The sequence below is a fragment of the Pelophylax lessonae genome (assembly GCF_965119305.1).
Source record: "Pelophylax lessonae genome assembly, chromosome: 13".
Lineage (NCBI taxonomy): Eukaryota > Metazoa > Chordata > Amphibia > Anura > Ranidae > Pelophylax > Pelophylax lessonae.
In genome coordinates, this window is record NC_138780.1 from 191,694,638 (window position 1) to 191,718,997 (window position 24,360).

At 46.9% G+C, this 24,360-nt stretch overlaps 1 protein-coding gene across 2 annotated transcripts in view; it reads right to left on the reverse strand.

Moving 5' to 3' along the window:
* Positions 1-24,360, reverse strand: part of CCDC88C (coiled-coil domain containing 88C) — a 197,499-nt gene that overhangs the window by 170,683 nt on the left and 2,456 nt on the right. For both annotated transcript variants that reach the window (XM_082275437.1, XM_082275436.1), the window contains exon 2: positions 4,296-4,396. In XM_082275437.1, coding sequence (XP_082131563.1) covers positions 4,296-4,396 — 101 coding nt within the window. The remainder of the gene's footprint in view (positions 1-4,295; positions 4,397-24,360) is intronic.

Consider the following 24,360-nt stretch of genomic DNA (forward strand, 5'->3'; position numbering starts at 1 on the left):
CATTTGCACCTAGGTGTTTGAATTGCCACGATTTTTGCCCGCGATTCCAAATGGCAGCAAAACGTGGGGCGCGTATGCAATGCCATTACTTCTTAAATGGCACCCCAATTACACCTTGATTGTCGTGCAAGCAATTGTGCCAAATCACAATGCGTCTCCCAAAAGAAGCTCCTGTTACGATTTATCGCGGTTTGGGTGCCATTAAGAAGTAATGGCATCGCAAACACAAACCGCGATTTGGAATCTGAGACAGAATCGCGGCGATTCACCCACGATTCAAGTCGCACCGGTGTGACTGGAGCGTTACATATACCCAGGGCCGGGACAAGGGGTGGGAGGGAGGGAAAGCTGCCCTGGGTGCAATGGTTTATTGGAGGGATGGGGGGGGCGCTCTGACCCTAACCCTAAGGGATGGTGGGGGGGGGGCAGTTTGGCATCTTTGTCCTGGGCTCTGAATGACTTTGTCCTGAAACTGCATATAACCATTGAAGTGACTGGCCTCAGGTGATACACAGAGATGAAAACAAATGCTCCTACCCAAGTTGTACCTGTTTATCTGCAGTATTCTCTGCTCTACAGCAGAATTTGTAACGCTTGTCTGAGCTTTCAGAAAGCAGGGAGCGGAGAGCTGAAGTTACACTCTGCGGAGCTCAGTGAGGAGAGCCGATTGGAGGAAAGGGACACCGCACACCTCCCCCTCCCTTCACACAGCACACATGAACAGAGCTGAGGCTGTCAATCACAGGCTGTGTCCTTGTCCTGAAACTTCATATACCCATTGAAGTAACTGGCCTCAGGTGATGCACAGAGATTAAACAAATCCTCCTACATAAGTTGTACCTGTTTATCTGCAGTGTTCTCTGACCTACAGCAGAATTTATAAAGCTTGTCTGGGCTTTCAGAAAGCAGGGGGCGGAGAGCTGAGGTTACACTCTGCAGAGCTCAGTTAGGGGGAGCTGATTGGAAGAAAGCAACACCCCCTCTTAACACAGCACATATGAACAGAGCTGAGGCTGTCAAAAACAGGCTGTGTGCTGGAGCTCCCTCCCAGTCACCATTTTTGGTTTGGTATGAGAAAAACTTGTCAGAAGGAGCCAGCAGACAGAAATGACACTCAGTGCTCTGTACTGAGACAAGTACACACTATAGAGGGATATGCTTTGTTCATATTTCATGTGTGAGGTTTACAAATACTTTACCGCAGCCCATTTGAAATGAAGGTGAATACCTGCATTAGAGGTGCTAGATCTCCCATCGCCAACGTGGGTGGCCATTCTTCCAATTATTAAAGATGGATTGCTTTGGTTAGACTGCTCACATGCTACAAGAATATCCCCAAACGGCAGAAAGGGGGGGGGGAGGGGGTCATAAAGAAGATCCAGGTATACAGAATGCAGTAAGGCTTTGCCTACACTTGCTGCTTGGGGTCAGTTAAATCGCAGCTGAGCCTTATTGTACCTGCCCCCTTCAACCATTCTTCCCTAAGCTGCAAAAGGCAGTGATCCGGGAGTTGTACACATGCCGCCCCAGCGACTTGCCTCGCTGCAAGGATTAACCCCCCTCCTTTGCGTTTGGTAGGCAGTACCGCCCGCCAAACAATCACAACCAATTCCTATGATCTGGGGGACACCCAGGAACGGAAGCCTTCCGACGATCTGGGGGGACACCAAGGGACGGAAGCCTTCTGACCATCTGGGGGGGGGGGGGACACCCAGGGACGGAAGCCTACCGACCATCCGGGGGGACACCCAGGGATGGAAGCCTACCGATGATTCGGGGGACACCCAGGGACAGAAGCCTTCCGACGATCCGAGGGACAGCCAAGGACGGAAGCCTTCCGACGATCCGAGGGACAGCCAAGGATGGAAGACTTCCGATGATCCGGGGTGACACTCAAGGACGGAAGCCTTCCGACGATCCAGGGGGACACCCAGGGACGGAAGCCTTCCAATGATCCGGGGGGGGGACCTAGGGACAGAAGCCTTCCGACGATCCGGGGGGTTACCCAGGGACGGAAGCCTTCCGACGATCCGGGGGGGGGGGACACCCAGGGACGGAAGCCTTCCGACGATCCGGGGGGGGACACCCAGGGATGGAAGCCTTCCGACGATCCGGGGGGGGGGGGGGGACACCCAGGGATGGAATACATTCCGACGATCGGGGGGGGGGGGGGGGGACACCCAGGGACGGAAGCCTTTCCTACGATCCGGGGGGGACACCCAGGGACGGAAGCCTTTCCTACGATCTGGGGGAGACACCCAGGGATGGAAGCCTTTCCTACGATCCGGGGGGACACCCAGGGATGGAAGCCTTCCGACAATTGAGGGACATCCAAGAACTGAGACATTTCGTGAATTGAGGGACACCCAGGAACTGACACGTTGTAAGCAGGAGATAAGATCTGCTCGGCACAATCCGTAGAGCTCACACCAGTATAAAATGAGAATCAGCGTGTCAGTTATAGATGCAGCGTCACAAGCGATCTTTGCTGGAGAGGAAGTGGTTGCGATGTGTGAATGGTGTTATAGAGATAAAAATGGCACAGAACTAAACTAACCAAAAGAGAAAACTACGACTACTTGTCCCACCAGAAACTATCTAGCCATTGCACACAATAAAACTGCATCCCACAGTACTCCACACATAGGCTGGACCTGATTTCCAACCCTAACTAGTATTCAGCTATGGTAAAATGTTCACGGGAAAAAAAAAAAAAAAACCCACTTAGATACAGTACATCATTAACCCTCTGCATAGCCAAACTGCATCTCTTGTCTTGGGAATGGATGTGTTATCTTCAGGGCAGCTGCAGCACACAAATACATAACCATAGGCGTGCATGCAGGGTGTGCCAGGTGTGCCTGGACACACCCTAATCACCCCGTGTGGTGCAGATTCCCCCTGTTTAAACCCCTCATATTTCAGCAAAGCCCCCTACTAGGGCTCCTAAAAAAAAAATTGGCAAAAATGAAGAAATTGTAAAAATTTAAAATAAAAATAAAACTACACACTGTCCACACTCCGCTGCCCCACCGACATTGTCCACACTCCGCTGCCCCACCGACACTCCGCTTCCCCGCCCACGCCCTCCACACTCCGCTGCCCCGCCCACGCCCTCCACACTCCGCTGCCCCGCCGACACCGGCCACACTCCGCTGCCCCGCCGACACCGGCCACACTCCGCTGCCCCGCCGACACCGGCCACACTCCCCTGCCCCGCCGACACCGGCCACACTCCCCTGCCCCGCCGACACCGGCCACACTCCCCTGCCCCGCCGACACCGGCCACACTCCCCTGCCCCGCCGACACCGGCCACACTCCCCTGCCCCGCCGACACCGGCCACACTCCCCTGCCCCGCCGACACCGGCCACACTCCCCTGCCCCGCCGACACCGGCCACACTCCCCTGCCCCGCCGACACCGGCCACACTCCCCTGCCCCGCCGACACCGGCCACACTCCCCTGCCCCGCCGACACCGGCCACACTCCCCTGCCCCGCCGACACCGGCCACACTCCCCTGCCCCGCCGACACCGGCCACACTCCCCTGCCCCGCCGACACCGGCCACACTCCGCTGCCCCGCCGACACCGGCCACACTCCGCTGCCCCGCCGACACTGTCAGTATACAGTATAAACACAGGCAAGTGTTTGAGCTTTAGGGCGCACACCCTAAAGCAATAGGCTGCGCACACCTATGTACAAAACTTAAAATCAAATCCTACCAAACCTGCCGTTACCAAGTAATCTGTGTCCTGATGAAAGTACTCATGTAAAGCATTACTCATTTTTAACTATTTTCCTCAATAGCCATAACAGATATAAATCCTCTGTGTTTACTAAATGCCTTTGCAAACCCATATATGACTTTGTAAAAGCAGCAGTGACATCATCACTGTGCTGTACATAGTCAGTGCAGGAGATGTTGGAGGGGCCCAATAAGGTTCCACCCACTACAGAAAACGACAGGAGGGGGGCGGAGACAAGACCAGTCCTTCTGCTCAAGGAGAAAGAGCAGAACTGTGGGCGAGGCCCAGCAGGTTCCACCCACCACAGAAAACGACAGGAGAAGGCGGAGACAAGACCAGTCACCCTGCTCAAAGAGAGAGAGCAGCAGTGAGCGGTCTTTATTACAGGAAGTCTCACACGGGATTACTGCACAGATCTGGAAGAAATTCAAAGTCCACAGAGATTCCAGGAGAAAACACATGACCAATGGATTTAGATGATATTTACTTATTCTGGAGATCAGTTTTATTATGCATGACCTACACACACACAGGATTTGGTACTTACATTTGCAGCATAATCTTATTCAGGAAGACTCCATCCACCAGATCCATGAACATGGACAAATTACTTTCATTTTCGGTGCCACATGGACCGAAGGTTTTTACCTGTAGAAGAAAAAGAGGATGTTGAAGTTACATTGGAATAAACTGAGACCCAAAAAGCATAAAAGTAACAAATGCAAAACGTGCATTTGGGTGCCATTATTCTTAATGGCAGCCCAAACTCAGCGAGATTCTGCTGTGATTGGGAATCGCAAATTGCGTCAAATTAGTGTAGTGGTTAGCACTTTCCCCTATCAGCAAAAGGTTGGAATTCCAACCACGACACTACCTGCCTGTTCTCCCTGTGCCTGCGTGGGTTTCCTCTGGATACTCCGGTTTCCTCCCACGCTCCAAAGACATGCTGGTAGGTTAATTGGCTCCTGTCTAAATTGGCCCTAGTATGTATATGTATGATTGTGAGTTAGGGACCTTAGATCACAAGCTTCCTGATGTGAACGTGCAATGTATATGTAAAGCGCTGCGTAAATTGACAGTATTATATAAGTACCTGAAATAAAATAATAAAAAAAATTGTGCTAAACTTGTCTCCCAAAAAGAAGCAGGATCTTAATTTGGGTGACAAACCCACATAGGGCGCACAACAAAGTGAATAGGCTGCCCTATGCGCAAGACCCGGAAACATGTGTAAATTGCCCTTTCAGAATTGCAAGTGGGAACCCTCGGCCCAGCATCACAATATCTGAACTGGACCTCAGTTTATATTTTTAGTGATATGAATTAAACTGAGTGTACAAAGTGGTGCAGCTAGGGTAAGGTAACAAAAATGTACTAAAAAACAACAAAATGTACATAATATAGCTTACAGAGAATCAATAGATTGTTACATGTAGGGCCCTTTAACACAAGTGGACCAACCTGTCAGTTTTTCAGGTGGACCCGATCAGACCCTACAGTCTCCTCTATGGAGCGGCGGGTGTCAGCGGATATGTGTCCATTGATACCCACCGACATCCAATTCGATCCTCTCCACTAAAAACCAACAGATGGGGATCCGTTCCTCATCCGTCTGGTGGATCGGATGACAGTTGGAGACAGACAGGCGGTCCATTAACATCCGACCGTCCATCTATGAACAGCTGGCGGTGTCTGTGTTCGCTCTGTAGCAGCGGAGCAGACACAGACCAGCCATCCGCCTGCTCAGCAGATTCCCCGCTGAGCAGTGTGTAAGGGGCCTTAATGTAGAACTAGTTATATAATCTCACAAAAGTAAGTACACCCCTCACATTTTTGTAAATATTTTATTCTAACTTTTCATGTGACAACACTGAAGAAATGACACTTTGCTACAAGGTAAAGTAGTGAGTGTACAGCTTGTATAACAGTGTAAATTTGCTGTCCCCTCAAAATAACTCAACACACAGCCATTAATGTCTAAAGCGCTGGCAACAAAAGTGAGTACACCCCCAAGTGAAAAAGTCCAAATTGGGCCCAATTATCCATTTTCCCTCCCCAGTGTCATGTGACTCATTAGTGTTACAAGGTCTCGAGTGTGAATGGAGAGCAGGTGTGTTCAATTTGGTGTTATCGCTCTCACTCTCTCATACTGGTCTCTGGAAGTTCAACATGGCACCTCATGGCAAAGAACTCTCTGAGGATCTGAAAAAAATTATTATTGCTCTACATAAAGATGGCCTAGGCCAGTGATGGCGAACCTTGGCACCCCAGATGTTTTGGAACTACATTTCCCATGATTCTCAACTACACTGCAGAGTGCATGAGCATTATGGGAAATGTAGTTCCAAAACATCTGGGGTGCCAAAGTTCACCATTACTGGCCTAGGGTATAAGAAGATTGCCAAGACCCTGAAACTGAGCTGCAGCATGGTGGCCAAGATAATACAGCGGTTTAACAGGACAGGTTCCACTCAGAACAGGCCTCACCATGGTCAACCAAAGAAGTTGAGTGCACGTGCTCAGCGCCATATCCAGAGGTTGTCTTTGGGAAATAGACGTATGAGTGCTGCAAGCATTGCTAGAGAGGTTGAAGGGGTGGGGGGGTCAGCCTGTCAGTGCTCAGACCATACACCGCACACTGCATCAAATTGGTCTGCATGGCTGTCATCCCAGAAGGAAGCCACTTCTAAAGATGGTGCAGAAGATGATGAAAAGGCTGAGGGGTGTACTCACGTTTGTTAGATACTGTAAAGTAGTGAACCCCCCCCCCCCAATTCCAGATAGGAAGGGTTATAACCCATTCTTTTTTGCCATCTGTATCCCATTGGGGAGATTTCTCCTCTATTCCTGTTGTGGAGACAACCCAGATTGTGGATTTTCTTTCACTTCCCATGATAATGCTAAACAGGACAAATAGAGACAAATAGAGATTGTGAATCTCCCAAACAGAGATCGCAATAAAAATTTGACTGGGGTTCTAATCCCTCTCCACCAAAAAAAAATAAATAAAAATTGCCTTCAGGTAAACTTTGTTTCCATGTCTGCTACATTTCTAATTGCTTGTTTTTGTGTTTGTTTTTTTTTTTGGCTTGCCAGCCAAACAGGGTGATGTAAATGGTGATGGTGAGTTGCCATATGTTGCTGGTGACGATGGATTCTACAAATGCTCATCTTCCCCTATGTGCTGCATCGGGCTGTCGCTGTCACTCGGAGACAGGTGCGGGGGGGGGGGGGTCTCTGGAGAGGGGATTGGGAGCACTCAGCTCTGCCCGCTCTCCTTTTGTCTGACTCTCTGGATTGTGTTCACAATAACGTTCTTCTCGGCTTCCAGCTTTTGTCTTCGGAATGCCAAATACACGGAGGGCGGAGCTGTGTGCCCAGAGCATTTACATAACTGTCCCTCTTCTGTCCTGCAGGACTTTCCTAAACAAACCCACTCATTCACCGCTGAGTTGTTTTATTTCATCAGATGTAAAAGGAAAAAATTCCAAAATTTTGGGTTGTCACCGCAACAATAAGAGGGGGGAATTCCTCAAACGGGGGACACTATTTCTGATGACAACCAGAATAGTGGAATGACACCCCAATCGCGGAGAGCAGACATAAAAAAAAAAAAATTCGCCAAAACACGCACTGGAAAAATTTGACGCTCCGCGACTGGAAAGGCGCTGGAGCTACTTTGGGTCGTTTGTTGCACATAGGGCAGTCCATTGAAGGGCAGTCCATTGAAGTGAAAAACACTATTAAAAAAAAAAAAAAAAAAACCCCGCAAATGGAAACATGTGTTCCCAAATGGGGCCAAAAAAAGGGAATAAATTTATCGGTTTTCTGTAACCTATAATATGTAATCCTTGTTGTTAGTTACTTTGTTGCCTTACCCCAGCTGACCATTTTGTAGACTATTTCATTTTGCTGTAAAAACTTTAACTTACGTTGATTATTCATGAACCTCCAAGCTGAGCATGACAACCCCGGTAGGAGGGTGGTGGTAACTCTGGACACGGCCAAAGCCTGTCATTCTTGTGGGCATGTCTTGGGAGATATGGCTTCGGACCCAAATTTATAAAATGGATACAACTGCTTTATAATGCCCCCGTAGCGAGAGTTCTAGCTAACGGTTGGACCTCCTCGGAGTTCCCTCTTTCCAGGGGCACCCGTCAGGGGTGTCCCTTGTCCCCTTTACTCTATGCCCTGGCAGCAGAACCCCTGGCTATTGCCATTAGGGAGCACCCTGAAATCCGTAGATTCCGCAGGGGCCCCCTTACGGAAAAGATCAGTATGTACGCTGACGATACCCTGCTTTACCTGGAGGACCCGGATAACTCCCTGTTGACAGCCCTACCGGATAACTCCCTGTTGACAGCCCTTTCCCTTATAGAGCGCTTTGGTAGATTTTCAGGCCTCCAAATTAACTGGGACAAATCACAAATTCTCCCTGTAGATGATACCCCATCTGCTGTAACCCCTGCGAACCCCGCCCTTAAATGTGTCCCCCGCTTTAAATACTTGGGGGTCCAGGTTACGTCACGCCTACAGGATTATGTCACGGACAATATTCAACCCCTGTTTCCTCTGATAAAAACTATGTTCAGCATGTCACTGCTGCCAAAATTGCATGGCACAACCACCCTGCAATCACCAAGTAGATGCGCCGAGGTAGTGCAGCATTTTGTGTGTTACAACAGGTGGGTGAAAAGGCAACAAACTGCCTCCTCACCACTTTTCAAACACATTCCACCATATATCACTTTTCAGAGGAGCAGCTACTGTAGGTTAGCCACCAGGGCAAGGGGCGGGCAGGAGGGATGGCTGCCCTGAGCGCAATAGTTGATTGCAGGGATGGGGGCACCCTGTGCTGAGTTACTTGTGTTACAAAGCTTCAGCGGCATCACTGGGGGGGGGGCAGAGGGGTCCATGGTCCCCCCAACATTATGCTATCCATGGTGCCCCCCCAACAGGATCTTAGCCACCTGCTGCTCTGGGATGGCGGGTCAGTAAGCCCAGATTGTGGGATCCCGACCTGCCATACCCGAGCATCACATCACTGTGAAGAATATAGCTGGTGTAACGTTAGAAAACCATACCTCGTTAGAATTCCATACCCTCGTCACTACCTGTCAGAAACAGCTGAGCAGCGTAGCAGTGCGCATGCTCAGAACCCCGGATACGTCATTGAACAGCAGAGAAGTTGACAAGTGCGCATGCTCGGAGGGTATGAAATTATCACGGTAGTGTGTAATGTTATACTTGCGGCGGTTACATTAAAACAGTTTGGCTTTAACATGGGTTAACTCCGCTCCTATCCCTGTCACTTCCCTGATGTCGGCTACTAAATATAAAAGCGGCGGCGGGTGTATGAAATGTAAATGACGGAGATGTCGGCTCCGTGATCCGCTTTTATATTTATTACCCGAGAGCAGGGAAGTGAGAGGGATAGGAGCGGAGATGATTCATGTTGCAGAGGAGCTGTTTTAATGTAACCGCGGCAAGTGTAACATTACACACACTACTGTGATAAATCCATACCCTCCGTAGGTGCACCGGAAGAAGTGACGAGGGTATGGTTTTCTCACGGGTATGGTTTTTTCACGGAACACCGGCACTAGAGGAAGCGGCTCCTGTCACAGGTGGAGTGATACCAAAATGTACTTTGCCTGTGACAGGAGTGACACAGGAAGCATCGGCTCTGCTCTCTACTGCACCCAGCTGTCCCAGCCAGCAGTACCAGCCCTGGAGGACAACCAACATCAGCCACCTGGGGGACAGCAGCAGTCAGCGATACCTGCAATAATCCTGAGGAAGAAGTGAAGATTGAGGTCAGTTGACGTGCAGGTAAATCGCAGTGCATCCGTCTGAAAGCAGCCTTAGGCCCCTTTCACATGATCGGTCAGATGGGGTCTGCCTGGCTTTTTTTTTTTTAGGTGGACCCAATCGGACCCCCCATTCACCTCTATAGAACAGCAGATGTAAACTGACTTTACTGTCCGTTTACACCCGCCTATCTCCAATTCAATCCACTTAAAAAAAAACAGAAGGGCATCCCTCCCGTTCTGTCTGGACGGATCAGATCAGATCAGAGGGCCCATAGAGTAGAGCAGGCAGTGTCTGCTCTGCATATGAAGTGGACATGGACCTGTCATCTGCCCTCTCTGCTCATTGTGGCCAGCGACCAGTTACAAAGTCTCTAAAAGTGGCCCTCCTCAAAAGGTTGGGCACCCCTGCTATAGGGGCATGAGTCCCGGATAAAGAGGTGCTCCATAGCAGCCTTCCCCCTTATTTTCGCCACGATGTGTGGCAGAGGGAAGAAGTCCCGGGTGGAGAGGTGTGCTGTACTGTAGCGCATCAGGAGATCCACAAGGAAATCCTAAAGATCTCCCATGAAGTTGATAAAAGTGTTGTGGCTGGTCTTAACACTTTCATCACTGTGGTTGGCAGCTCTAACTATTCTTCCCTACCTCCTCCGTGCTGAGAGCATGGCACCAATACTAGGCTTTATTACTGCGGTTATTACTGCGTAAACTGGCACCAATACTAGGGGCTATTACTGCGTAAACTGGCACCAATACTAGGGGTTATTACTGCGTAAACTGGCACCAATACTAGGGGTTATTACTGCGTAAACTGGCACCAATACTAGGGGTAATTACTGCGTAAACTGGTACCAATACTAGGGGCTATTACTGTGTAAACTGGCACCAATACTAGGGGCTATTACTGCGTAAACTGGCACCAATACTAGGGGTTATTACTGCGTAAACTGGCACCAATACTAGGGGTAATTACTGCGTAAACTGGTACCAATACTAGGGGCTATTACTGTGTAAACTGGCACCAATACTAGGGGTTATTAGTGCGTAAACTGGCACCATTACTAGGGGTTATTATTGCGTAAACTGGCACCAATACTAGGGGCTATTACTGCGTAAACTGGTACCAATACTAGGGGCTATTACTGTGTAAACTGGCACCAATACTAGGGGTTATTAGTGCGTAAACTGGCACCAATACTAGGGGTAATTACTGCGTAAACTGGTACCAATACTAGGGGCTATTACTGTGTAAACTGGCACCAATACTAGGGGCTATTACTGCGTAAACTGGCACCAATACTAGGGGTTATTACTGCGTAAACTGGCACCAATACTAGGGGTAATTACTGCGTAAACTGGCACCAATACTAGGGGTAATTACTGCGTAAACTGGTACCAATACTAGGGGCTATTACTGTGTAAACTGGCACCAATACTAGGGGTTATTAGTGCGTAAACTGGCACCATTACTAGGGGTTATTATTGCGTAAACTGGCACCAATACTAGGGGCTATTACTGCGTAAACTGGTACCAATACTAGGGGCTATTACTGTGTAAACTGGCACCAATACTAGGGGTTATTAGTGCGTAAACTGGCACCAATACTAGGGGTAATTACTGCGTAAACTGGTACCAATACTAGGGGCTATTACTGTGTAAACTGGCACCAATACTAGGGGCTATTACTGCGTAAACTGGCACCAATACTAGGGGTTATTACTGCGTAAACTGGCACCAATACTAGGGGTAATTACTGCGTAAACTGGTACCAATACTAGGGGCTATTACTGTGTAAACTGGCACCAATACTAGGGGTTATTAGTGCGTAAACTGGCACCATTACTAGGGGTTATTATTGCGTAAACTGGCACCAATACTAGGGGCTATTACTGCGTAAACTGGTACCAATACTAGGGGCTATTACTGTGTAAACTGGCACCAATACTAGGGGTTATTAGTGCGTAAACTGGCACCAATACTAGGGGTTATTACTGTATAAACTGTTTGCTAAAATTGCTTTAAACTATAAAGAAAAGCTTTTGAGAGTTTTCCTCTTTCTCAGGTCTGAAGCAATACCTGAGGAAAACTCCTGAAAGCTTGTCTGGTAAGTGTTAGGTTAGTACAATAAAAAGGTATCATTGCATACTGCATTACTCTCGTATTTGGAATTGAGGTTGTAAATACATACACACACACAGAACTATGCTAAAGTTTTAGGAAGGTGTGAAGAAATGCTGTAAAGCAAAAATGCTTTCAAACATTTGTTTTAATTGTTTATTTTTATACACTAATACACAATAAACACACACTATACACAAATACACTAATCGTTTTCTCCTCCTCTTTCCCCTATGAAACAGCGGAATAGCCCTTTAAGGGGAAGTGATCAGAGGCCAGGTACTTCAGTAACAGGAGCCATGACAACCCCCATCTGATCCTGGAAGAGCTGGAGATCAGAAAAAGTAAGATGATCCACTATTTGTGTTCAGTGTAATGAAGTGTTTCAGGTTACAGCTCAACTGACCTCGTTCACATACTCACCGCACCCACACAAGGCCTGGATCCTCTGCACAGTGCACCATGCTGTGCCATCCATACCCAGCACACCCCCCTATACCATCCACACCGAGCACATCCCCCTATACCATACATACCCAGCACATCCCCCTATACCATCCACACCCAGCACATCCCCCTATACCATACATACCCAGCACATCCCCCTATACCATACATACCCAGCACATCCCCCTATACCATACATACCCAGCATGCCACTGTACAATCCATATCGAGCACACCCCCATACCATCCAATCTTCCTTCTAAGGGAAGTCTTTCATAATATGCTAGTATGAATACTAGTACATTATTCTATTATCCTGCATGGGAACTTTTTTTTAAAACATTTTTTTTTTTGCCGTTTAATACAGCGACTGCAGACATGCTACAAGAGGACGGTCCGAGACTGCAGACATGCTACAAGAGGACGGTCCGAGACTGCAGACATGCTACAAGAGGACGGTCCGAGACTGCAGACATGCTACAAGAGGACGGTCCGAGACTGCAGACATGCTACAAGAGGACGGTCCGAGACTGCAGACATGCTACAAGAGGACGGTCCGAGACTGCAGACATGCTACAAGAGGACGGTCAGAGACAGCAGACATGCTACAAGAGGACGGTCAGAGACAGCAGAAATGCTACAAGGGTTGTTAGGAAACTGAAGACTAAAGGCCCGTACACACGTACCGATCGTCGGCATACAAACGTCGGTGGACGAAGGATCTGCCGATTGTACGCGTGTTAGTATGGTGCCTCCGACAGATGTCTGCGCACAATCCGCGGACAAAAGTCTTTCTTGCAAACATGAAAATATTTGTATGCCGACACCAGAACGGACGATTGTTCGCCTGTCAGTACACAATTCGGCCGACAGACCGCAGATTTGCAAGACTGGGCATGCTCAGAAAATAGAAAACACAGGGAAAGTTAACCATTACATGACATCACTTCTGCAGTCGGCGGACAAAATTCTTGTGCTGTCCTTGTGCTGTCTTTGCACTTTTCAGCAGACACCGACATCCCGGGGAGAAAAGAGGAACATTTGTATGCCGACCATCGGTACGTATGTATGGGGCTTAAAGCCCCGTACACACGTTGCGATTGTCGGCCGCAAATATTCGGCCGCCGACCGATCGGCCGATTGTAGGCTTGTTAGTATGATGCTTCCGACAGCCGACAGCGCATTTTCGGCCGAACAGAATCTGTCCTGCAGGCATTAAAATTTTTGTATGCCGACACCAGAACGGCCGATTGTTCGCCAGTCAGTACAGATTTTGGCCGACAGACAGCAGATTTGCAAGACTGGACATGCTCAGAAAAGAAAAAACACACGGAAAGTTAATCATCACATGACATCACTTCTGCAGTCGGCTGTTGTTGGCCGACAAAATTTGTGTGCAGTCTTTTGCACTTTTCAACAGACAGGACAGCCCTGGACAAAAGATGGCCGATCGTTCGGCCGACAATCGGTACGTGTGTACGGGGCTTTAAAGGGATTGTAAAGTCTCGTTTAAAAAAAAAAAAATAATAACAAACATGTTATACTTCCCACCTCTGTGCAGTTGGTTTTGCACAGAGCAGCCCTGATCCTCCTCTTCTTGGGTCCCTGGCTGGAGCTCCTGGCCCCTCCCTCCTGAGGAGTGCCCCCACAGCAAGCAGCTTGCTATGGGAGCACCAGAGATGAGTCACAGCTCCGTGTCCATTCAGATATGGAGCGGCCATTCGGCCCCGCCCCCTCTGATTGGCTAACTGATTTTGATTGACAGCCGTGAGTGCCAATGACGCCACGGCTGTGTCTCAGCCAATCAGGAGGGATTGTCCCGGATGGCCGAGACACTCATCGGCATCCCTGGACAGAGAGGGGGCTGATACACACAGAAGGCTTTTTATCTTAATGCATAAAATGCACCGTCTGCCTTTACAATCCCTTTAAAGAGGAGTTCTACTCTTCTGTGTAAAAATTAGAAAAAAGTCAGCAGCTGTAGCTGCTGACTTTTAATAAACAGACACTTACCTGTCCCGGGATCCAGCGATGGGCTCACCCCAGCCGCTCTCCCCTCTTGTCCCCAGCATGTTAACTGCGGGCACCCAGCTGTGACAGCTTGCCGATTCACATGTGCGAGCGGTGCTGCACCTTGTAAACGGTCCTGTAGTTCTCTGGGATCGGTCACGTGTCCCAGAAGACTGCGGGGAGGGAGGAGAACTTCCCAAAAGTACCATTTCTTAACCAGGAGCAGGGGAGGGGGCCACATTGCGGAACTTCCCTTTTTGGGTGGAGCTCCACTTTAAAGTGGTTCTAAAGGCAAAAGGTTTTTTACCTTCTACATTCCTACATTCTATTAAGGTAAAAAAACCTTCTGGATGCAGTTCCCCCCTCCCCACCTTTATTTACCTGAGCCCCATCTTGATCCAGTGATGTGTACAAGAGCAGCGGCTCTCCTGAGTCTCTCACTTCTCATTTGCTCCTGCTGCTGTCAATCACAGCCAGTGAGCCAATGGGAGGAGAGCAGGGGTGGGGCTGAACAATAATGAATGGACACGGAACGTGGCTCAGGAGTGAGCCTGCTCCAGCAACCCAATAGCAAGAGGCTTGCTATTGAGCGCACTTGGCAGGTGGGGGTGTCAGGCAGCACAGACAGGGGACCCAAAAAGAAGCGGATCGGGGCTGCTCTGTGCAAAACTGTTGCACAAGTTTAACATTTTTATTTTTTAAAAATAAAAATATCTTTCCTTTGGAATCACTTTAGGGAGGTATATTACTTTATTGATCAGAAAACCAACCCATTTGACAGCTAGAAACCAGTATATAGAATGTTCCTTCAGTGGCGTGAGACGACACCTAGGTAATGAAAACAGACTGCCGCCTACAAGGGACCCAAGGGTTGCCCAATATGAGCCAAAGGGCCACATGTGGCCCCTGGGGTGCACACTGTGCACCCGCCTTTAGACAAACACAACTTTTCTATCTGTTACTCAGAATGACACAATTAGGATTAGTCAAAAAGTCATTGCAAAAATCAGCAGTATCGTGCCAAGTGCGGAAACTTTCCACGGCCAAACCGAGCGCTGATTAATTCTGCGTTTTCCACTTTGCAGCTTTTGTTGCTTTCAGATCATATGCAAAACGTGCAAACTTCCTGTACCTGGAAGATTCACATATTATCTAGGACTGCCAGGCCTGTTGTCTGCAAACGCCCATGTGTACAGTACATACAACAGTGAAAGTGGAACTTAATGAAAAATATAAAGCTGGGGAACAGTCAGGATTTTAAATGCAGAAGAGTCATACGAAGTCTTTTCTGCATTAAAAGTTACTTACCTGCCATTCCGTCCTCGTACAGTGAGCTGCGCATGCAGCGGGTGAACAATTTTCGGCAATGCCAAGATGAATGAATTCCCATTCCTGCACAGGAGTGACATCTCGGCCTGGCCAATGAAAGTGGCTGGCGAACAGTACCCAGAAGCCAGCTGTCTTATGTCAGCACCCGGCTGGGAGCTCTGGGACACCGCATCTCTGGAGTGAAGATAATAACAGGAAAACCTTGGATTGAGAGTAACTTGGTTTGAGAGCGTTTTGCAAAACAAAACTATTTTTTATAAATTTTGACCTGATAAACAAGCGATGTCTTGATATACAGGTAGCATCATGTCACAACTGAGTATACAAGAGAAGAGAGGCGCCTCTAAGTGTAGCAACATGGGTACATTTAATGAAGGTTCAACATTTAGCAACTCACATGGTTGATTTAAACAGGCACATCTAAGTATGCAGGCATCCGGGGTAAAGCTGTCCACATAGACTGTCCTCTGCACTGCCATCGACGTCCTCCCTTCCACGCTGCGTTCCACGGGTGCTTCAAGCCTCGCTTTCAGATCGCTCTACTGCAGGGTAGTCTTCCCGGTAATGACCGCAGGCTGACAGCGGCGAGAGTCAGCGCTGCCGAGGATAGTCTATGGCGACAACTTTACCCCGAATGCCTGCATACTTAGATGTGCCTCTTTTATTCATCAGCCATGTGAGTTGCTAAATGTTGAACCTTCATTAAAATGTAACCATATTGCTACACTTAGAGGCGCCTCTCTTCTCTTTTATACACTGCAGTTCCTGTTGGATTTTGCTTCTAATCCCCTTGTAGGGTTGCCCATTGTGGATGGACATTTTATGGTTACACAACCAATCACATTGCTATAACCTTTTTATATGGACTATAAACTGACTGATTTATGAATAAATGATTGTGGAACGAATCATCTGAGTTTCTATTATTTCTTATGGGGAAATTTGCTTTTATATACACACGAGTGTTTTGGTTTACAAGCATGTTTCCGGAAAGAATTATGCTCGCAATCCAAGATTTTAATATATATTTTAAGGTGGACCTGTCAACAGAGTTATTTAAAGTTAAACTCATGCATGCTACATATGTCAGTGTAAAGGCCTGTATACACTTGACAGAAATTGGACAAAATATCCTCCGATTTTTCTCTCTCTTGCTCAGCGTTCATTACCATTTTTAGTTGACAGTGTATAAAATGTTCACGAAATTTCTCGTCCGATTTTTTTTTTTTCTGGGACATTTGTTCCCAGACTTCCGGGTTGTCAGCAACTTCAGATCATGCGCGGTCTTTCGTATCCGATTTTTCACGGACGTACTGCATACACATTAAACGAAAATTGGTCGTCCGGTGACGGACGATAAAAATTTTGGTGTTTGTGCCTCCGTTATTTTTCGTTGAAAATGTCGGCATCGGCTGCTGAAAGTTGTGTACACACTAGCCGAAAATCGTACGATTTTACTTTGGATGGGAATTTTCGGCAGATTTTCTTCCGGTGTGTACCCCACTTAACACTTCCAGGTGGTACATCACTAGTAATCAATACCTGGAAGTGTTACACTGACATATGTAGCATGCATGAGTTTTAACATTAAATAATATTTTATTGTTTCTCATTTTTCAGTGTTGCGCTGAAATAACAGTTGTCGAAAAAGCTGTCGATTTTACCTTGCTTATAGTGTGTTCTTCATAGTTCCTGTGACTCAAAAAATACATCAAAAACGCAACACGGGTGCATTTTTGATGCATTCTTGCTGCGTTTTCAATGCATTTCAAAAAGGGGAGGTGCATTTTTTTGGTGCGGTTTGCCAAATATGTCCCAAAAATGCAGTGAATAGGATTTTTAACACTGCTTCAAAAAGGTGCCAATATTGGCCGACAAATTCATGATAATAATTAAAAGTTGAATACAATTGTTGTAAAAAAATGTATATATAATTTTTTTTTTTTTATATTATTTAGAAAGTTCTAGGTCACTAACTGCGGCGATATGTATGTATATACATGTACCATGTGTTATTATTCAGCAATACTATTTATTCACTGTATTTTGTTACAACTCAATATGCGTATATGTATTAATAAACATATTACATATCGATTTTTTCATCACGATGTGTGCTTCAAAGTCCAAAATTTCTCAAAAAAATTAAAAAGGAACACTTAGATCTCAATGGAGAAATATCTCATGCTGGACATATATCTGATATGGACTGGGTAGTGTTTTAGGAATGAAAGGATGCCACATCGTTCAAAGGAAATTAAAAATATCTACAGAGGGCGGAACTCAGACACCCCGAAAATCAAAGTGAAATAATGATGCAGCAGGCCCCATTTTGCTGAAATTTCATTGCAGCAACTCAAAATGGTCCTCAGTAGTTTGCATGGTCCCCACGTGCATGTATGCATGCCTGACAACGTCCGGGCATGCTCCTGAGATCCTCCCATCCATCCTCCCAGGTCTCGACCAAGGCATCACTGAGCTCCTGAACAGGCTGAGGTGCAATCTGGTGGTGTCAGATGAACCAAAAAAGAATGTCCCAGAGGTGTTCTATTGGATTCAGATCAGGAGAGCGTGGGGGCCATTCAATGGTATCAATTCCTTTACCCTACAGGAACTGGCTGCATACTCTCACCACATGAGGTCAGACATTGTCGTGGACCAGAAGGAACCCAGGGATGGGCTGAACCACCCCCTGTTCAGTTCGCACCAGGACTTTTGAACATCGTGAAAGTTCGGAACCGAACAACAAACCCCATTAAAGTCTATGGGACCCGAGCTGGAAAAATCAAAAGTGCCCATTTTGAAGGCTTATATTCTAGTAATTGGACATACAATGGTTATGGGGGTCCGGGTACTGCCCTGGGGGATATGTTTCAATGAAAAAAAAGTTTGTAAAAAACGTAGTTTTTTTAACCACTTGCCGACTGCGGCAGTCGGCCCCGGCCAGGCAGAGTGACGTAGGTCTACGTCGCTCGCCTGTCACTCCTTCTAGAGCCAATAGCGGGCGCCCGCCTCGGCTCGTTCACGGAGGAGTGCGGGAGTGTGACTGGCGGACCCGATGTCCGCCGGTCACACTACGATCGCCAGTACAGCGGGAGAAAGACAGAGCGGCTTATGTAAACAAGCCGCCTGTCAGTTCTCCCTGTGTAAAAAAGAAGATCAGACGGTTCTACTATGTAGAACCGTTGATCATTTTTTTTTTACACCAATAGGAATGTCCCACTACAGTTAGAAGCACGCCCCTAGGACACACTTAACCCCTCCCTGTCCAATAAAGTTAACCCCTTCCCTGCCAGTGTCATTTTTGCAGTAATAGTGCATATATATAGCACTGATTACTGCAGTAATGTCACTGGTACCCCCAAAAGTGTCAAAAATGTCAGTCAAGGGTCCGATCTGTCCGCCGCAATGTCGCAAAAAAAAAAAAAAAAAAAAAAAAAAAAAAAAAATCGCAGATCGCCGCCATTACTCGTTAAAAAAAAAAAACACCAAAAATGACAAAAATCTTTCCCTTTGTTAGTAAACGCTATAACTTTTGCGCAAACCAATCAAAATACGCTTTTTGCGATTTTTTTTACCAAACATAAGTAGCGTAAAACAAATTGGCCGAAAATGTTAAAAAATTCTGATTTTTACATTTTTTTTGGGGGGGAATTTCATATAAAAAAAAAGTGAAAAATATTGTTATTTTTGCAATAATCAAATACCACCAAAGAAAGCTCTGTTTGTGGGAAAAAAGGACGTGAAATTTGTTTAGGTACAGCGTCGCACGACCGCGCAATTGTCCGTTAAAGTCACGCAGTAAAAAAAAAAAAAAAAGCGCAAAAAAACCCCCTGGTCTTTTAGCAGGAAAATCCTCCGGTGGTAAAGTGGTTAAATGAGCAGTGATTTACAGATGCTCAAGTCAAAGCATCAAAATGAGAAATAATAAAAATGAAAATTTCCATTCAATATAAAGCCTGGGGGGGGGGGGGGTTGCCTTTGTCTACCTGTAAAGTGGCACATCTGTACTGTGTATAGAAGCTGCTGCAGAAATAATTGCATTTATTAAGCCAAAAAAAAAAAAAGGGACGACATTTTCCCTACAAGCTTTCTTTATAATGTAAACAACAGTTTGGGGAGCCAGTCTGTATGATGAGGCCACAATGTAGTGCACTCGGAGCTAGATTAGAGATTTTTTGGATGAATTCTGGTGTCTCTTCTGCAGACTTTGGATAGAAGCAGGTGCAGAAAAATTGGTCTTTGGGTGTCTGTGGTGTCTTCACAACGTAAACCTATAGAGGGGTACTCCTGATGAGAACAAGAATTGGCCTTGCTATCAAAAATTTAAATGATATACATCTGTCAAACAGGTGTGGAAAAATTGGTCTTTGGGTGTTAATTGTGCCCATGAAACGTACACCATAAAAATTTCTTTTACATCAACACCCACAACAGCCTAGAAGTCTTGCAGAGATTACACGTCCCAAAAACATCTAAATCAGTGACATAAGCATCAGAGGCTTCATAGCTGCTGGTAATCTAGGACAGATTCATTGTGATAAATATCAGACGATCCACGGAGTCTGTGGACAGACGCGTTCTATTATCAGTATCAAAACCTCCAGCAGCACTGAATGCCTGTTTAGAATGGATGCTGGATGCAGGGCAGGCCAGAAGTTCAATTGCATACTTAGTAAGTTCTGGCAGTGGTCTATTCTCATGACCCAGTAACCAAGTGGATCGTCAACTGGAAAGCTCTCCATCTCTGTTTTCGCCCCTAGTTAATTGTCCATATATGATGCAGATGCTGCTGAGGGAATGTGGAACCCGAGAGCCCTGGGCAGCGAGGACTAAAAAAAAAAAAAAAAAAAAAAAAAAAAAAAAAAAAATTGTAAAATGCATCACTTAGGCGACCCCCTTGTCCACCGCTCCTTTGTCGACCAACAGAAGCCTCAAAACTACGTTTTTCATGACACGGTAACCTACCAGAGTTGGGAAAAGCATTAGATAAACTCCTCTTTAAAGTGTCCTCAAGAGATTTCATCTTCTGCACCCTCTGTGGCATAGGAAGAATGGTGTCTACATAAAGCGGGCCTTGAGAGGAAAGGAAGTCCTCCTCTTCCTCTCGCTGCTCTCTTGAGTACCTTGTCTATAATGCCACGCAGAGTCTACTCCAGCAGAAACACAACAGAGATTGTATCACTGAAGCATGCATTCTTTATCAGCAGCCATTGGCATGGGGAAAAAAAAAAAGTTGAGCCGGCCTGAGGCTGTCATTGTGCCATACTTACACAGGTACTCGTTGACGGCCCTCTGCTACATGTGCGGCCGCTGCAGCATTGCCAAAGTTAGAGTTCCACCTGGTGGGCATTACACAAATCAGGTGGTTTACGAACAGATACAATTCCCGTTGAATTTCAGCCAACCGAGCACTGACTGTGTATGACCGCCTGAAATGGCTATAGACTCTTCTGGCCTGTTTTGGCAGATCTTCCAACCTTGGGTACCTTTTTAGGAAACGCTGCACCACCAAATTAAGGACATGTGCCAGGCACAGCACGTTTCAACTTTCCCTGTCTAATGGGGGACAGGAGGTTTGTGCTATTATCGCACACCACCATTCCTGGCTCCAGCTGACGTGGTGTGAACCACGTCTGGGCCTGCCCCTGCAGAGCTGCAAGAATCTCTGCTCAGGTGTGGTTCCTGTCCCCTAGACACACCAACTAAAGCACTGCATGGCACCTTTTGCCTGACTCATTGAATAGCCCCTTGAATGCTTAAGAGGGGCTTGTGGTTTGTAAGATAATTCAGCAGAGGCGGGCATGGAGGAGGAGGAGGAGGGGGTGGAGCTGACAAATCTCACATCACCAAAAAAAGTTTGCAAATTGCAACAGTGCGATCGGTTGCACACATGCTAAAAAAGACCCAGACAACTGAGCTGTGGGAAGGGTGTCAGGAGATAACAGCTCCACAATGTGATGGAATGGGGTGGCTGCTCTCTACTCTTCCATGATGGCGGCCTTGTTAGGGTTGTGCCTCACCCTCACTTTCCTCCTCTGCCCTATTCGGCACCCAAGTAATGTCAGTGACCTCATCATCATCCTCATTTACCACTGGAGACAACTTGGCAATACCCTGCTGCTGGGCGAACATGGCTGCCGATTTGTGTACCAGTGTTCTCCCTGCTCTGTAGGCTCATGTTCCTACCTTCCTCAACTTTAGAACCAACATCTGAATCAAGTAATGGCTGTGCAACGTCAAGGAGCAAGTGGCTAACGCTGTGTTCAAATAACTCAACTGATTCCTCCATGCCTGATGCTGGTAATATGGCAGGAATAGCTGTGGACAAGGAGGCAATTTTAGCCACTCTGGCAGCTGCAGTGGACTGCGCACTAGTCTCTGCTTGGGCGACGGAGGATGACGAGGGTGAGGATGGTTTAGTAAGCCAGTCCACCAACTCCTCTGCATGCTGTGGCTGCATAGCATGGGCAACATCACTAAACAGACGAAATGATGCCCTGCCTGAGGACTGACCACATCCACCTTTGCCAGTGGACACATATGCTGCTGGCCCCGTCACAGTGCCATGGGAATGTCTGCCTCTCCTTGTTGGCCTCCCAGACATAATGGGAAGGTGCTTATTAACAAAATGTAACAAAGATGTGAAAATGTGTAAGTGGATGCACTTTAATCAATGGAAAGTGGCGTTTGGTGCACTTTAAACTTGAGTACTCACTACACAAACACCCTATGACACACTACAATATACTGCACTAACGCACAGAAATATACTACGTTAAAAGGCATGTAATGTACTGAATTATACTGTGGTAACATGCACTAACGCACAGAAATCCACTGAACGCACAGAAATATAGTGCGTTAAACGGCACGTAACGCACTAAAATATACTGTGTTAAACATGCAATAATGCACTGAACTATAATGCAGTAAACCTGCCTGACAAAACAAACACTAAAAGTAAAAGTAAAAAATAATGGTCACTCACTGAACTATCACTAGAACACTAGCTAGAGCAATGATTGGATAAGAGTCATTACTTTCCCCAATCATGGCTCTGATAGTGCTCTGTGCCCTTATTGGGCAAAACTTTAATTGCTTCAGCCAATCAGGGCTTCTGATGCACTGTGCGGCGGCGCAGTACAATGTGGTCATTCAGCAGGCTGAACAAACAGTCGAAACTCCCCCATAATTCGGGTGTTCGTTGAAAAGGCGAACCGCCAATGTTCGGCCCGAACTCATGCTTGGGCTGAACCAGTCGCCCATCCTTACCCAGGACCCACTGCACCAGCGTAGGGGTCTGACAATGGGTCCAAGGAGTTCATCCTGATACTGAATGGCAGTCAGGGTGCCATTGTCTAGCCTGTAGAGGTCTGTGCACCCCTCCATGGATATGCCTCCCCAGACCATCACTGACCCCACCACCAAACTGGTCATGCTGAAAGATGTTACAGATAGCATAGCATTGTCGATGGCTTCTCCACACCCTTTCACATGTGCTTAGGGTGAACCTGCTCTAATCTATGAAAAGCACAGAACGCCAGTGGCAAACCTGTCAATTCTGGTGTTCAATGGCAAATGCCAAATCGAGCTCCACGGTGCAGAACAGTGAGCACAGGGCCCACTAGAAGATATCGGGCCCTCAAAAAAAGTGTTCCTTTAATTTTTTTTTGAGAAATATATATATATATATATATATATATATATATATAAATTTATGTTTTTCAATTTTTAATATATAAGGTCAATTATAGTTTCGGCAACGTGCATCCTGAATTTTTGATTTCAGTGCACCTCTATTGATTACTTCTGACAGAGATCACAGTACCCCCCCCCCCCCACAATACCTTATTCTGCTAAGGATGGCACCATCTTTATCCAGGGTCACCATCTACTATTCACAAGTGTCTGGCACAGATCAACCCCTGCTGCAGCCTCTCACCATGTGCCTTGCTACAAAGTTGCAGTCTAATCACTGGGAGGAAGGAGACTAAGGGCCCTTTCACACGGGCGCTCCGTGTGTCCGCAAATCATCCTATTTTTTTGCGGATGATTTGCGGACATAATGTAAGTCTATGGCATTGCGGATGTCAGCGGAATACCATCCGCTGACATCCGATTTTCTTCCTGTCAGTTCTGTTCCGTTTTTTGGAACGGAACAGAACCCTATTTTTGTTCCGTTCATAAAACGGAAAGGAAGGAAAATCGGATGTCAGCGGTGTCATCCGCTGACATCCGCAATCGACATATATTTACATTATGTCCGCATATCATCCGCAAACGGATGGGATGATATGCGGGCACACGGCGCGGATGACAGAAATGTCATCCGCTCCATGAAAAAAAAAAAAAAAAAAGTCCCCGCAGCGGAGCCAAGGACCGGAGCGGCCATGTGAGAAGAGCCCTTAGGAAATGTTTCTTCCTGCCTGCAGCAGACTGATGACATCATCTCAGCCTAGACAAAGTTGCTGGCTAGAGGTCAAAGATGGCTTTATAATGATAAAGGTGGAGCTTTTCTGAAAAATATCTTTCAGTTTATCAATGTGACATCTCAGGAATATGATCATGCAGACTTGCAAAGTTTTTGACAGGTCAGGTTCCTTAAAACTGTACCGGTTGAAGAACTGTAACCAAGCCTGGCAGATGCCGCAGGCCCATCAGCAACCTCACTGCCTATGACTGCATCAAAAAAAAGTTTCACCATGTCTGAGAAGGACAATCAGTGTCGGTTCACACTAGCGCGTCCATTGACTGCTACAGGACCCGTTCTAATAGGAGCGACACAAGTCGCTCCGACTTACAAAAAGGGTCCTGTACTACTTCGGGAGCGACCTCGGAGGCGACTTGGCATAGACTTCTATTATGTGAAGTCCCTGGTCGCTCCGAAGTCGTGG